The sequence below is a fragment of the Aquila chrysaetos genome, chromosome 23, assembly GCF_900496995.4.
Source record: "Aquila chrysaetos chrysaetos chromosome 23, bAquChr1.4, whole genome shotgun sequence".
NCBI classification, from domain to species: Eukaryota; Metazoa; Chordata; class Aves; order Accipitriformes; family Accipitridae; genus Aquila; species Aquila chrysaetos.
In genome coordinates this window covers 12,539,264-12,553,052 of record NC_044026.1, presented here as the reverse complement: position 1 = coordinate 12,553,052, position 13,789 = coordinate 12,539,264, and the positions used below count along the sequence as shown (strand labels likewise).

At 47.7% G+C, this 13,789-nt stretch overlaps 2 protein-coding genes across 2 annotated transcripts in view; both read left to right on the top strand.

Annotated features, from left to right (window-relative positions):
* The first annotated feature begins 1,010 nt into the window (after positions 1 to 1,010).
* The window catches only part of ZBED1 (zinc finger BED-type containing 1), a 58,591-nt gene continuing 45,812 nt past the window's right edge, over positions 1,011 to 13,789 (top strand). The window contains exon 1 of the mRNA XM_029999148.2: positions 1,011 to 1,357. The gene's annotated coding sequence lies outside the window, so the exon portion shown is untranslated. The remainder of the gene's footprint in view (positions 1,358 to 13,789) is intronic.
* LOC115334667 overlaps positions 1,383 to 13,789 on the top strand; it is a 28,516-nt gene continuing 16,109 nt past the window's right edge. Inside the window, exon 1 of the mRNA XM_029999152.1 lies at positions 1,383 to 1,852. Within this exon, the coding sequence (XP_029855012.1) occupies positions 1,387 to 1,852 (466 nt within the window). The 5' untranslated portion in view covers positions 1,383 to 1,386. The remainder of the gene's footprint in view (positions 1,853 to 13,789) is intronic.

Sequence of the window (13,789 nt, the reverse complement as noted above, 5' to 3'; positions counted from 1 at the left end):
GTGACCCGTGCCGACCTGCCAGAATAAAAGAAGTATTTTAATTGTACGGGGGGTGGGGAGGGGGTGACCTTTCCGCTTAAGAACCAGGGACAAGCCTCGGCCATCCCCCCCCCCCCCCCAGCGCCCGGCCGGAGAAGCCGTGCGCGGCGGCAGAAAGCGGACGGGGGGAGGAAGCCCCGCTCCTTCGCGCCACCCGGCCGTTACAACCGCAGCACGCACCCGGGCGGCGGGGCTCCCCCGCGGCGGCGGCGGCGGCGAGGGGCGGGCGGCAGCGCAGGGGGCGGCGGCGGAGGAGGAGGAGGAGGAGGAGGAGGAGGAGGAGGCGGAGGGGGGAGGAGGGGGCGAGCGGCGAAGGGAGGGAAAACCTCGGCTGGGCGGCAGGCGCCGGCCGGCGCGGTCCCAGTCAGTCAGTCAGTCAGGCGCGGCCGGGCTGCCCGCGCTGCCGGCGGCTTCCCCCTGCCCCCTCACGCTTCCCCCCGCCCCGGGGCCGGGGGCGGCGGCGGCCGCCGCGTCCCAGCCGCAACTTTCCCTCCCCCGTGGATGGCTTTCGTCGGAGACCCGCAGGGCAGCCGGGCGCTTGACACCTGTCCCCCATGGGCCGCCCCCGCGCCTAAGTTTGCCGGCGGCCGGCTCCCCTCAGCCGCCGCCGCCGCCGCAGCCGCAGGGCGGGCTTGAAGCCGCGGCGGGGGCCGCGGTGCCCCATGGCCGGCCGCCCCGCCGCGCCGAGGTGTCCGTGCGCGCCGCCCCGTCCCGCCCGCCGGGGAGCCGCCGCGCCCGCCGGAGCGCCGCAGCGGGGGCGCTGAGGGAGGCAGCCCCCGGCACACCGCCACCGGCTCGGCGCCAGCCGCCGTTGCCCGCCGGGTCGCTGGCGGCGGCGGCGGCGGCGGCGGGGGCGGCGGCGGGGCCGCGGGATCCGTCCGCGCTCGCTGCCCCCGTGTAGTTCCCGAGTCGTGTGTCCTCGGCGGCGGCCCGCGGGTGACATGCAGTCCCTCATCTCTCCGGTGACCAAGGCTATCCTGGTGGCTTTGTTCATCTTCGCCATCCTGCTGATCCTCTACGTGATTCTGTGGTACATCTGCCGCGATGTGGATTGCGACCATGGGATCTGAGCGGCGCCGCGGGGCCAGGGCTTAGGAGCCGGGATTCACCCCGCGGGGCCGGCAGCGGCAGCGGGAGCCCCGCCGGGCGGCAGCCGCCGCCACCGCGGCCGGAGCAGGGGAAGGGGAAGGAAAAAAAAGAAGAAGAAGAAAAAAAAAAAAAAAAAAAAGAGAGAGAAGAGCCAAGCCGAAAGAGCCCGGAGGACAACTGCAATCAAGAAACCAACCTGAGCTTGACCTTCAGAGACCAGGGTGACCCGGTGAGTCTCCGCTCTCGGCGGCGCGGGGGATGCGCGGGTGCGGCGGGGCTGCCTCCTTCCCCCCGCCCTCCCTGCCTCCCGCCCCGCTCCGCTCCCCGCGCACGCACACACACACACACTCACACACACACACTCTCACACACACTCACTCGCACACGGATGTGGCACAGGCCCCCCCACGCCCCCCCCCCCCCCCCCGGTGGCTGTGCGTGCCTGAGCGCCTGCTGCCCGCCTGGCACGCGTGTCCCCGGGGGAGAAGCCGGGGACATCGATGGTGCCTGTCCCCCGTCCCCGCGTGTTCCCCCCCCCCCCCCCCCGGCTTTAAATTTACCGAGGGGACAACGCGCGAAAGGCAGCGCGCCCGCGGGAGCCCCCGGGGCCGGGTGCGGGGCCGGGTGCGGGTGCGGGTGCGGGAGGGGCGGCCGCCGCCGCGCTGCCTTTGCGGCCCCACATTGGTATGCAGGCGGTGGCTGCGCCGGCAGGCAGACCGAAAAGGTGAGCCCAGGGGATGGGGGGAAAGCCAACGCTTCGTCAGTCCGCGGGGGGCAAATGGGGGAAGTAACGGAAAATGAATGAAGATGTCGGGTGTCCGGCGGCGGGCGGACTTCGGGGAGGGGATGCGAAGCAGGATGAGTTTCTCCTTCCCGGGGGGCGGGTTGGTGGAAGGAATCGGGGAGATGACGGGAAAATGTGCAAGGGGAAGTTCTGGATGGCAGCGGTCCTCGTCTGGTCTCGCCGACGCTGCGTTTGCTACGTGCTGCTCTCCGCAAAAGGGTTAATGCTGAAGGGTTAAACGCGTGCCCAAGCCCGGCGGTGTCAGAAAACGTTGATAAAAAAGTACACAACTGACGAACATCTGTGTGCCGAGCGCACTGGGACACTACAGGGGACGTATCCTGCCCGGCTGTTTTCCCACCTGAAAGAATTTGTCGTTGGCTATTTCTGCTCTTACCGTTTGGTTGTATTGAATACCGTGCGCTAAAGCGGAGAGGCGGCAACACTTTGTGTTTAGAGTCAAAAAGACCTACTGAAAGAGAAGTGGTCCTGAACACTCGGGCTGTAAATGTTTCTGTCCTTGACAGACAAGCTGCCGAGGATCGGAGCAAACTCTAGCTGCGTGCATTATCCCTGGCGGGGATGTATTCGGATGCCGCAGGGTGCGGGTGCGTGTACTCGATGTGGAATAAGAGACAAATCAAATTCGGGTTTAAAGGGGGGGAATGGGGACCTAGCCAAGTGTAAAGTGTAATCGCGGGATTCAGGATGATTTGACATTGAGTGTTAGTGAGCAAAAGCTCACCTTTGCAACAGGGCTCTGTATTTGGGAGGAAACTGTTCAGAACTCGATTCTCTTGCCGTTTTGGTTTGTGCTTCTGTTCAGATTGTATTTCGAAGGGCTTTTGACCTGGCTAGTTGATCAAACATGACATTACCGTTAACGCATCCTACTAATGTGATTATAGCAGCAGTGACATCAATGTTTCCTTGCCCTGCAACTACAGTAGCAATGCATTTGTTTACCACCCCCATGCACACTGAAATGTCTGTTACTCAACAGCTCTGAAGAGCTAGGGAAGAAGGGAGAAGGAGGGCGAAGCTCTTAGAGGCATTTAAAAATGGCCACAGCTCTGTTTTCCTTATGCGTTTAATTATGTAGAAATAAAATAACCTCCAAGTCCTCTTCCTTAAATGTTTTTTGCAGTTTCACCAGTCAGTACACTTGTTTTTACCTAACTGGCAAAAACCTCTTCACACTTTGACATGTCAGGTTGTGTCACATGTTCCCTTCCGAATTAACAGCAGTGCGCACCTTCTGCCCCTCTCCCAGCTGGCAGGAGCTAGCCGGCGGTACAGTTTTAGAGGCTTTGCCATTTAGTGTCAATTATTTCACAGTAAACCAGTATTTCAAACTGTTAGTTACAGAACTGGCTGGAATGTGGCAAATTAAAATGGTTTTCACAAAACTTTGAATATTGACAGATGTGTGTGTGTGACTAAATGCCTGAGATGTTGATATGACCAAACGTATTTTATAGTACCCATCATAACTAATGTCAGTCAGCTTACTGTTTGCAGAAACTCTGAACTAGACCATTCAGTTATTGTCTGACCGTTAGTGTTTCCAGCTGGCTCATGATTAGTTTAAGCATATAGTTTCTAGGAGACCAGATATAGAAAATATTTTTTTTCTAGCAGCTTTTATTCTAAATAAGGTAAATAAATAGGTGTTTATATATGAATATGTATATATGCATTTGTACAAACACTAATGGGTATTTTCCTGTCTAGCATAACTGAAAAATAAGCGGAGCAATGATTAGCAATATCATATTTGATTTATAGTTGAAGTCACAGATTGGCTTTGGATCGATGCTATGTGTATTTTATTATTGTGTATTAACAAATGCAAAACCCTAAAGATATGAAACCTACCCTTCCTATTGCTGCAATGCCTGATCTAAGAGGATGAAATCCTGGCCTTGCTGAGGTCAGTCTGGAATTTTGCAGCTGTTTTCGATGGAGTCAGAAAAATATTGACAGATTTGCATGTGAATTTGAAACAACAGCAGGATGTTACTGAAGTTGAGAGAACTATTAAAACAGTAAACAAGGGCAAATCGGTTACAGTAGAGTGCCTGCAAACCTTATTTTTATATTTATTTATTTGCTTGCTCGGAAGTTTGGTGACGATTTTATTTCTATTTAGTGTTACTAGGTGCTCCTGCCCCGATTCAACAATTTTCACCAGCTTGCTCTTTCTTAATGTATGGTAGTGTTTCAAAGGTGGTATCTGAAATATCATCTGCAACTGAGATACAGAGTACAATAGCATCAGGTAGATATAGATCAGCTGTAAGTATTTTTTGCCGTAAGATGGGTTGTAACGTCATGAGTAGTACCTTTGTTCAAGGCAAAGACAACTTGTTATCATGTTCCTACTTGAGCCAAGAGAAATCTTTACCATATTGCAAAAATTGGTAAAGTTATAGGCTGAAAGTGTGTTATTAGTCCAAAAGCAATTTAGTAGGCTGGCTATTCAAGCATCGTGTAAAAGGATATTTTAAAGCTTTGCCTTTTTGTGTGAAAAAGACTGTGAAGAAGTTACCACTGCTTCATCAGCAGAAGTGTAATGAATTTTATGGATTAATTCCTACTGCAAGGCAGCATGCTATAGGATGGTCCCAGGAACCCTGTCATGTCTGACTTAAACATGCAGTATGTTTCTGGATAAGTCATTCTTTACTCAATCCCTATTCAGGCAAATGCCCTGAAGGTTCATTAAATATTTTCTGGAAGTGGCACGTAAGCGTAACTGGACAATGAACATCTCAGGTTTGCTTATTTTCTAGTTCCTTCCTCATAAAATGGATTAATAAGAGCCAGTGCCTTCGTGGTATGCCCTCTGTGCATCTTGCACCATTTCCCTAAAACAGGCTTAATATGCGCATTGAAGATCATTCCAGCATAGGAGGGTCTCTGCAGAGACGAAGGGTTAGCCAAGGTCCAAGGATGGCCAGTGCTGCATCCTTGAGATGTCCTTGTGTCATACGAGTGCTCAGCTATACTTTTTCCTCTCCAGGTGAGTGTAGAGTAACCTTCAGGCTGCTGTCAGGCAGGACACGTAGAGCTGCCCTACACAGCTCCAGCCCCATTTAGTGGAAGGCTCGACGTAGGAGCGATTTTCTACTGTCTGTTTTACGCAAGAGGTCAGACATGGTGATTTCGTAGTTGTTCCTTGTGGCCTTAAAATCTGTGACCCTTCGATTACTGGTAATGTGACAAGCACTTGGTATGATTTGTATGTTTATAAACAGCTTGGGGGTGGGATTGTGGGGATTAATTGTATGATTTATGCCGTGATTATAACACTTGAAACTGGCAGGGCCCTTTAAATGACAAATTTTGGGGCAGCGTTAGGGAATACAGTGTCGCTGTAACAAGTGTATTAAACCTGCGGCATGAGCAGGCAATATCTTTTCTTCTCCCTTTGCTAGAATAACGATCTTGTATTGGTAATGTTAATACAAGCTCTGGTGGTGGTGTAATGGAGTTAAAAGAAGAGGAGTGTTTGCCCTTCACCTGAAGAGCAGGCTCTGCGCACACATCGCGTGTGTACCTACCGTGAGACACTCGCCTGGCGCGCTCCCTCCCTCCGGCACGGCACCGCTTCGGGGCTGGAACTGGACATTAAAACGTACGGAAAAGTTCCACTGCTCTTTCTCAACAGATGACGTTTTCCCCAGTTTTAGTTCGATGCATGAGTGTTTTCTCTTTTTCCTCTAAGCAGTAGTCCTCTGAACTGTGACTATTCAGTGCATAACGCGGTTTGTAGACAAACTGCACAAATTGATTTTCCTGAAGTGGGCTGACAAAATGATGAGTGTATTGGAAAACAGCACACACTTGCTTATTTGTTGTTCTACATTAAGCTAGGTTTTTCAAGTAAATATCCTTTAAAATAGACTTTTTTTATTTTAGCGTGCTGTTTTTAATATGCATAGCTAATATGGTTCATATAGTTGCACAGCAGCATCTGCTCTTGTTAGAGGCACTCCGATGATAGCTTTCAAAATTCTGCCCAAATGAGAAAATCCGAGCTTCAGCTTGGAGGTGCTCATAACACTGGCTGCTGTTGAGCAGTACATCTTTATTTTGAATGTTTTGATGTACTACTTCGGAATGCTAAAGATTCTTACTGGTGTTTTTATGAATCACCGTTAAATTAAATCATATGTAAAGGATACCAATAAGGCGACATTCAGAGTTTCTTTGTGGAACATATGAATGTGGATTATGGTTGAGAAAAAGATGTGGAAAAAAAATTGATTGTGACTAATTAAGAAAGAGGAAGGAATGGGAAAAGAAAGAAGGAGGAATGCTACATCGAGATGGAAGAAGTGCGACTCCAGAGTATTCAAATTTGAAAAAGTGCCGCTAATGTGGAGTCCCATGCTAAGCTCACAGGGCAAAAATTGCCACTTTCCTTTACAGAATGCGTATATACATATATATACACACATCTATACGTGTGTGTGTGTATATGTTCACATACATATGTACAATCTATAAGATCAAATTAGAAATCTGCATCTCTAGAACGAGCTAAGAACCTTTACCTGGATGATTTTATTCCTTTATTCTTGAAACCCAGCTCTATTATTGCCCAATTGCATTTGCTTTAAAACCAGGTAGTGTTGCAGATGCTTTCTTGAGGACTTTGTGATCAAACATGAGTGATATCGTACACTGAAATTATAAATGAATCATTGTTATAAAGAAAATGCTAACACACTATTCACTTTGAAAAAAAAAATTAGTTCAGGTTTCATGGACTAGAAGAAATACATTAATAACAAATAGATTTTATGTCTTGTTTTTTCCACTGACCTCAAAGAGACAAAGCCCTCATGTACTAGGGAAAAAGCCTATTAGGTAATTAACCTGTTATGACCAAGAAATATATGTGAGAAAAGAACATCTCAGATTGAAGATAGAAGAATTGTAGTATTTTGGCTAAAAACAGTAATAGCAAACACCTTCTTACAAAAGTACAAATCTTTCATGTAATACATCTTTTATACTTAGGTCTTTAAGTGCAAAGGAGGAAAGAAACCCCCTGAAGTTATGAGCGCTAAAACTTATGCACAGTGAAACCTGCTACATGATTATGATGCTCTTGAGTTATTCTGGTGTTTTATGTAAAGCCTGCCTGAGAGAATGTTTGGGTTTGTGTGGAACAGGATAATGTATGTTCCAAGGGCTGGAAAAAAAAAAGCGCCTTTTGTATGAATAGCCTCTTCCATATTTATTGCATATTGGGGTAAACCTGGACACATGAAGAAAATTTTATTTGCTATTCAGTATCCATTTCAGTGGTGAGTCACATGCGCTATTAAATAAGTACTCAACAAACTGATCATGATACCTACAGCAAAAATTAAACAAGGTCTTCATTAAGTTGTGGTCTTAATGCAAAATATAAATGACATACATAGTTAGCTAACTTGCAGGACATGTTTCTTATATAGCTCTTTCAATTAATGTACTTCTGAACATACTATCATCACCACCCTTGTGAGACATGTATATATGAATGAGCTTAAAACTAAGTTTACAATCAATCTCCATTCTAATGACTTGTTTTTATTTTCTACTGTAATACCATTCTGACATGCTTAATGGGGACTACAACTAAGTGTGAGTTTAATGAAGTCTTGGTATCGGTGAAGGTAAAAGGAAGACACTGTGAGCACACAGAAAGACACTCATCAGTACACATTTCTAGTGACTGACGTGGCATAATTGAACTTGGCTGCGGTGACCATGAAATGGAGTTCAGGGTCCTGAGGGCAGCGAGGAGGGCGCACGGCAAGCTCACTACCCTGGACTTCAGACTTCAGAGAGCAGACTTTGGCCTCTTCAGGGATCTGCTTGGTAGAGTGCCATGGGATAAAGCCCTGGTGGGAAGAGGGGCCCAAGAAAGCTGGTTAATATTCAAGGATCACCTCCTCCAAGCTCAGGATTGACGCATCCCGACAAAGAGGAAGTCAGGCAAAAATGCCCGGAGGCCTGCATGGATGAGCAAGGAGCTCCTGGACAAACTCAAAGACAAAAAGGAAGCCTACAGAGGGTGGAAGCAAGGACAGGTAGCCTGGGAGGAATGCAGAGAAATTGTCCGAGCAGCCAGGGATCAGGTTAGGAAAGCTAAAGCCCTGATAGAATTAAATCTGGCCAGGATGTCAAGGGCAACAAGAAAAGCTTCTATAGGTACGTCGGTGATAAAAGGAAGACTAGGGAAAGTGTGGGCCCTTTCCAGAAGGAAGCGTGAGACCTGGTTACCCAGGACATGGAGAAGGCCGAGGTACTTAATGACTTTTTTGCCTCAGTCGTTCACTGACAAGTGCTCCAGCCACACCGCCCAAGTCACACAAGGCAAAGGCAGGGACTGGGAGAATGAATAATCGCCCACTGTAGGAGAAGATCGGATTCGAGACCACCTAAGGAACCTGAAGGTGTACAAGTCTATGGGACTTAATGAGATGCATCCGCAGGTCCTGAGGGAACTGGCGGATGAAGTGGCTAAGCCACTATCGATCATATTTGAGAAGTCATGGCAGTCGGGGAAGTTCCCACTAACTGGAAAAGAGGAAACATAACCCCCATTTTTAAAAAGAGAAAAAAGGAAGACCTGGGGAACTACAGGCCAGCTAGTCTCACCTCTGTGCCCAGCAGGATCATGGAGCAGGTCTTTCTGGAAGCTATGCTAAGGCACATGGAAAATAAGGAGGTGATTGGTGGGGGTCGAGTGCACCCTCAGCAAGTTTGCCGATGACACCAAACTGTGTGATGCGGTTGACGCACTGGAGGGAAGGGATGCCATCCAGAGGGACCTTGACAGGCTTGAGAGGTGGGCCCGTGTGAACCTCATGAAGTTCAACAAGGCCAAGTGCAAGGTCCTGCACATGGGTCAGGGCAATCCCAAGCACAAATACAGGCTGGGCGGAGAATGGATTGAGAGCAGCCCTGTAGAGAAGGACTTGGGGGAGTTGGTTGACGAGAAGCTGAACATGACCTGGCAATGTACATTTGCAGCCCAGAAAGCCAATGGCATCCTGGGCTGCATCAAAAGAAGTGTGGGCAGCAGGTTGAGGAAGGTGATTCTCCCCGTCTACTCCGCTCTGGTGAGACCCCACCTGCAGTACTGTGTTCAGCTCTGGGGCCCCCACCATAAGAAGGACATGGACCTGCTTGAGCGAGTTCAGAGGAGGGCCATGAAGATGGTCAGGGGGCTGGAGCACGTCTCCTACGAAGACAGGCTGAGAGAGTTGAGATTGTTCACGCTGGAGAAGAGAAGGCTCCGGGGAGACCTTATAGCGGTCTTCCAGTACTTAAACGGGGCCTATAAGAAATCTGGAGAGGGAAATTTTACAAGGGCACGTAGTGATATAGGACAAGGGGTAATGACTTTAAACTGAAAGAGGGTAGGTTTAGATTAGATGTAAGGAAGAAATTCTTCACTGTGAGGGTGGTGAGGCACTGGAACAGGTTGCCCAGAGAGGCTGTGGATGCCCCATCCCTGGAAGTGTTCCAGGCCAGGCTGGATGGGGCTTTGAGCAACCTGGTCTAGTGGAAGGTGTCTGTGCCCATGGCAGGGGCGTTGGAACTAGGTTATCTTTAAGGTCCCTTCCAACCAAAAGCATTCTGTGATTCTGTGAACTGTGATGTGAGTTAAGAGCTATGGGATATGCATTTATTCATTGATGCAATGAAGCAGAGAGATGACACATTACTGCACCTATCAACTTCTGCTCTCAGGCCACTGCAGCCTGGCTGTTCACCTCAGTTTGAGGATTCTGGCACAAAAGAGTGTAGGATTTGCAGGAGCCTGAGCACTGCCAGTCTGTGAAGTAAGACTAAGTAAAACCTTTGCAATGCATCTTTAGAATCATAGAATCATAGAATTGATTAAGTTAGGTTGGAAAAGACCTTTAAGATCATCAAGTCCAACCGTCAACCATGCCCACTAAACCATGTCATGAAGTGCCTTGTCTATGCATTTTTTTGAATACCCCCAGGGATGGTGACACCACCACTTCCCTGGGCAGCCTGTTCCAATGCCTGATGACCCTTTCAGTAAAGAAATTTTTCCTAATATCCAAGGACATCAAGGACATATCAGAGTACTCCCTGTAAATTCCTACAAGTCCTGTTAACCCCTGCTAGGGAACAAATATGTGACCTCAGGAAGCAAGTAGCAGTAATGATGACAACAATTAATGATACCAAGATCTGAATAGAAATTTTCTTCCAAGGCTCTTAGGGTACTGCCCAGAGCATTGTAGATCTGCCATCCACATTTTACATATGGAGAAAGCAAGCTATGGGGGGATCCAGTGACTTTTTAAAGCCACGTAGCAGTTCAGTGACAACATACAGGATAGTCTCCAACACTTGCTTTTCCTCTGTCTCTCAGCCTCTAGAAGGTGACAGAGTGTAGTCTTCTCATGTTTGCAGGTGACGCCAAATTGGAGGCACCAGCCAGTAGTCCCAAGGGCAGAGCTGCCATTCAGGGAGACCTAGGCAGGCTGGAAGAATGGGGCAACAGGATCCTAATGAAACTCAGCAAAGTGAAATGTCAGGTCCTCCACCGTGGCGAGAAGAGCCTCTGCAACACCATCAGCTGGGGATGGATGGGCTGGGGAGCAGCTCAGTGGAAGAAGCCCTGGGGAGGTGGTGGGAAGTGAGCTGAATGTGAGCCAGCTGTGTGCCCTGGAGGCAAAGGCGACCAACAGCCTCTGGGGCTGTATGAGCAGAAACATAGCCCATAGATTGAGGGAAGGGATTATCCCCCTCTACACAGCACTTGTTAGACCACATCTAGATACTATGTTCGGTTTTGGTCTTCCCAGCGCAGGACAGGCATGGACAAACTGGAGGGGGCTCAGAGGAGGGGGCAGCGGGGGCTGGAGCATTTGCCCTGTGAGGAGCGGCTGGGGAAGTTGGGCTGGGTCAGCCCGGAGAAGAGGTGGCTTCGGGGGCACCTAATAGTACCACTGCCTAGAAGAGGTCACCAAGGAGATGGAGCTGGGCTCTTGACAGTGGTCCATTGAGAGAAGATAAGAGACAATGGTCATAAATTGGAGCAAGGAGGGTTTGGACTGGATGTAAGGAAAACCTTTTTCCCTACGAGTACAGTCAGGCAGGTTTCCCAGAGAAGTTGTGTATTCTCCGTCCTTGGATGTTTTCAAGACCCCTTGAGCAACTTGGTCTGACCTCAAAGCTGGCCCCACTTTGAGCAGTAGAGTGGACTACAGACCTCCTGAGGTCCCTTCCAACTTCAGTTATCCTAGGTTTGTATGATCCTATGAACCATGTAATCTTGAGAGTCTTCTACTGGAATGAGCAGTGGCTTGCTTGTTGTAATGTACTCTCTCCCTTAACTCTTGACATGTGCTAGCCAGGTAAACCAAAAAGATGGAGGCGCAGAACTGGGACTGGGTCAGAGTGGGGAGCTGTTCTCAGTAGCCCTGGCCATCCTTACATTTTACACCTGCAGCTCCTACACAACACTCCAGGGTCTCGCATGGTCTGCAGCTGAAGTGGGACACAGCAGCGCATCACTAGAGCAGAGCGACCACTGTGCTGATACATGCATTGAGAATGAAGCCATGACAGGTAATAGTAGCCTGAAGATTGAAGACAAAAATCGCAATGTACTTATAGCCTGTTTAATTCTTACACCTCTGTGGGGACTCCAGCACATTTCTAGGAACTGGAAATTAATTCAGTTACATGCTCTGACTATAGTATAATCGTGCTGGGCATACTCTTGTGCAGTATAACATTTTCCATAATCTTGTCCAATTTTTATCTTACTTTGTGTTTGTCTTCAGCTGTATAAAGCCTGTTAGTTAACTATAATGTCCATACAGGTAGTTGGTACAGTAGGTTTTTCAGGTACCGCCTGGCTTGAATTTGAACTGCTTTGAAGAGAAAAACAATCCCATGGGAACTGCATGCTTCCGCATCAAACCTGTCATCTCATGCCTAGGCTACTCACAGTTTATATTTAGGTGGAGAACAGAATGCTAACTGGAGAAAAAGGCACTTAATGCAAAAGGCCATTGTACTTTTTTTTTCCCAAGTAGAAAAAGTCTTCTCAGCGCTCAGAATTGTGCCATGACACCTGCCTGCCGGACTGGATGGTGGGCAGGCACTGGTGAGAGCAGGGAGGTTTCACAAAGGGATAGTGGACGTGCTTTATTCTGACACTTCGGGGTACACCCAAGTTTATTCCAAAATTACAAGACTAAGTTATCAAGACTAATTATTTTCAGTGCAAATCCAAAATAAATGAGAGCTGCAGTGCATCTCTTGTCAGGGGTTCAAATTTTGATTCTCTGACGTTAGTACACAGAGTCACTGCCACCCCCCTTATTAAACTCATGGAAAGCCACATTTGTATACCTGAGTTGATTTTTTTACTTGAAGATGTGTCAAATCATGATGAAAAACATTTTGAGCCTAGACGAAAACCCCAGACTGTTACATATTTGAATGCATAAACTGCTATATTGGAGATTCCTGAAGTGACTTTAATTTTTTTCTCTCATGTGGGCTTACAAGCCTGGAGAGATTTTAAATTAAAGGTGGAAGAGAAGAGAAAAACTTGCTTTTTAGGTGAGTTTGTGAAAGCTCTCTTAGTTCTAAAACTAAATTATGTATGAAGCAGCAAGATCCTGTATTGTGCATTAAATTCACATGACGATTCCCTTTTTAAAATTTTACAGAGTACTCAGGTGAATTAACTGGATATAGGTAGTATATTTAATGTATTTATTCCAGAACTTCTATGAACCTACTGCCTTTAGGAATTAAATGTCCCAGGAACAAGACATTGACACCAAATTCATTTCACTTGAGTCCGTGTGTTGGAGGTGCTGTGGATTCCAAGGATAAACGTGTGACTATTATGAAATAGTATTACCTTTATTATCAGCCAAGGGTTTCTTCTCTTACTTCTGGCTTCACTAATAACTTCAGCTGGAAGGTAAGGCACAACAGAGGAGGCGGGGACAGGCTTGGAAGACACTGCAGCCGCTATTGTGAGTCATTCCCTTTTAATCACGTAGGCAAAATCCTATGGGCATGTGGGATGATACACAAAGGAAGGCAAAATTTTGCTTCCCTGGGAGGAGCTGTTCATTTGTTACAAACATTCAGCTGACTTCAGTGGAGCAGTGCCAATTTCTGTTAGCAAAGGCTTTGGTTCTGAGGATACATATATGCGTTAATAAATGGTTGAAGTCCTTCAGGCTGCAGACAGTAGCAGCCAAGTAAGTGACGTAGCTAGGTTGACATCCAGCCACCTTTGTCACTCTCAGCCCATGTAGCTAACTACCCTTTTTTTTAACTGATTTGGCAATGATTGATGTGACACACAGACCTTAAAACTAATAATGATTATTAAAAACATGTAATGTGTGTTCTGTATAAGATGTTGCTAAATTAAAAGGCAAACTGTTACCTCATGAGATAAAAATGTTCATGGTATATGGTTAAAAAATATAGCTATGTAATGCGTGCCTTTGGTTCGGCAGATTTCCTGAAAGAAAGTGAAAGAATCAGCACTCCAAAGAACCTCTGTACATACCAAAAAGGAGTCATTCCTGGATAATCTTGTCGGTATGCTGCTGCTATTTTATGAATGTCAGCTGGGCAAACTAAACTTACTATACACAGTTTGGTCCTCTAGATGATGAGAGAAATCAAGTGGTTCTTGTGATAACTGTAAAAATAACTAAAAGCCTCTTGAGATTCAACAAGGAGAGGGCTAACTGAAAGGCAGCATCCTGGATGGCGTGTACTGGTGGTAGCTGTGCTTTGCAGGGGGAGAAAAGTTTTGCAGGACACCTCACTAATACTTGGAGT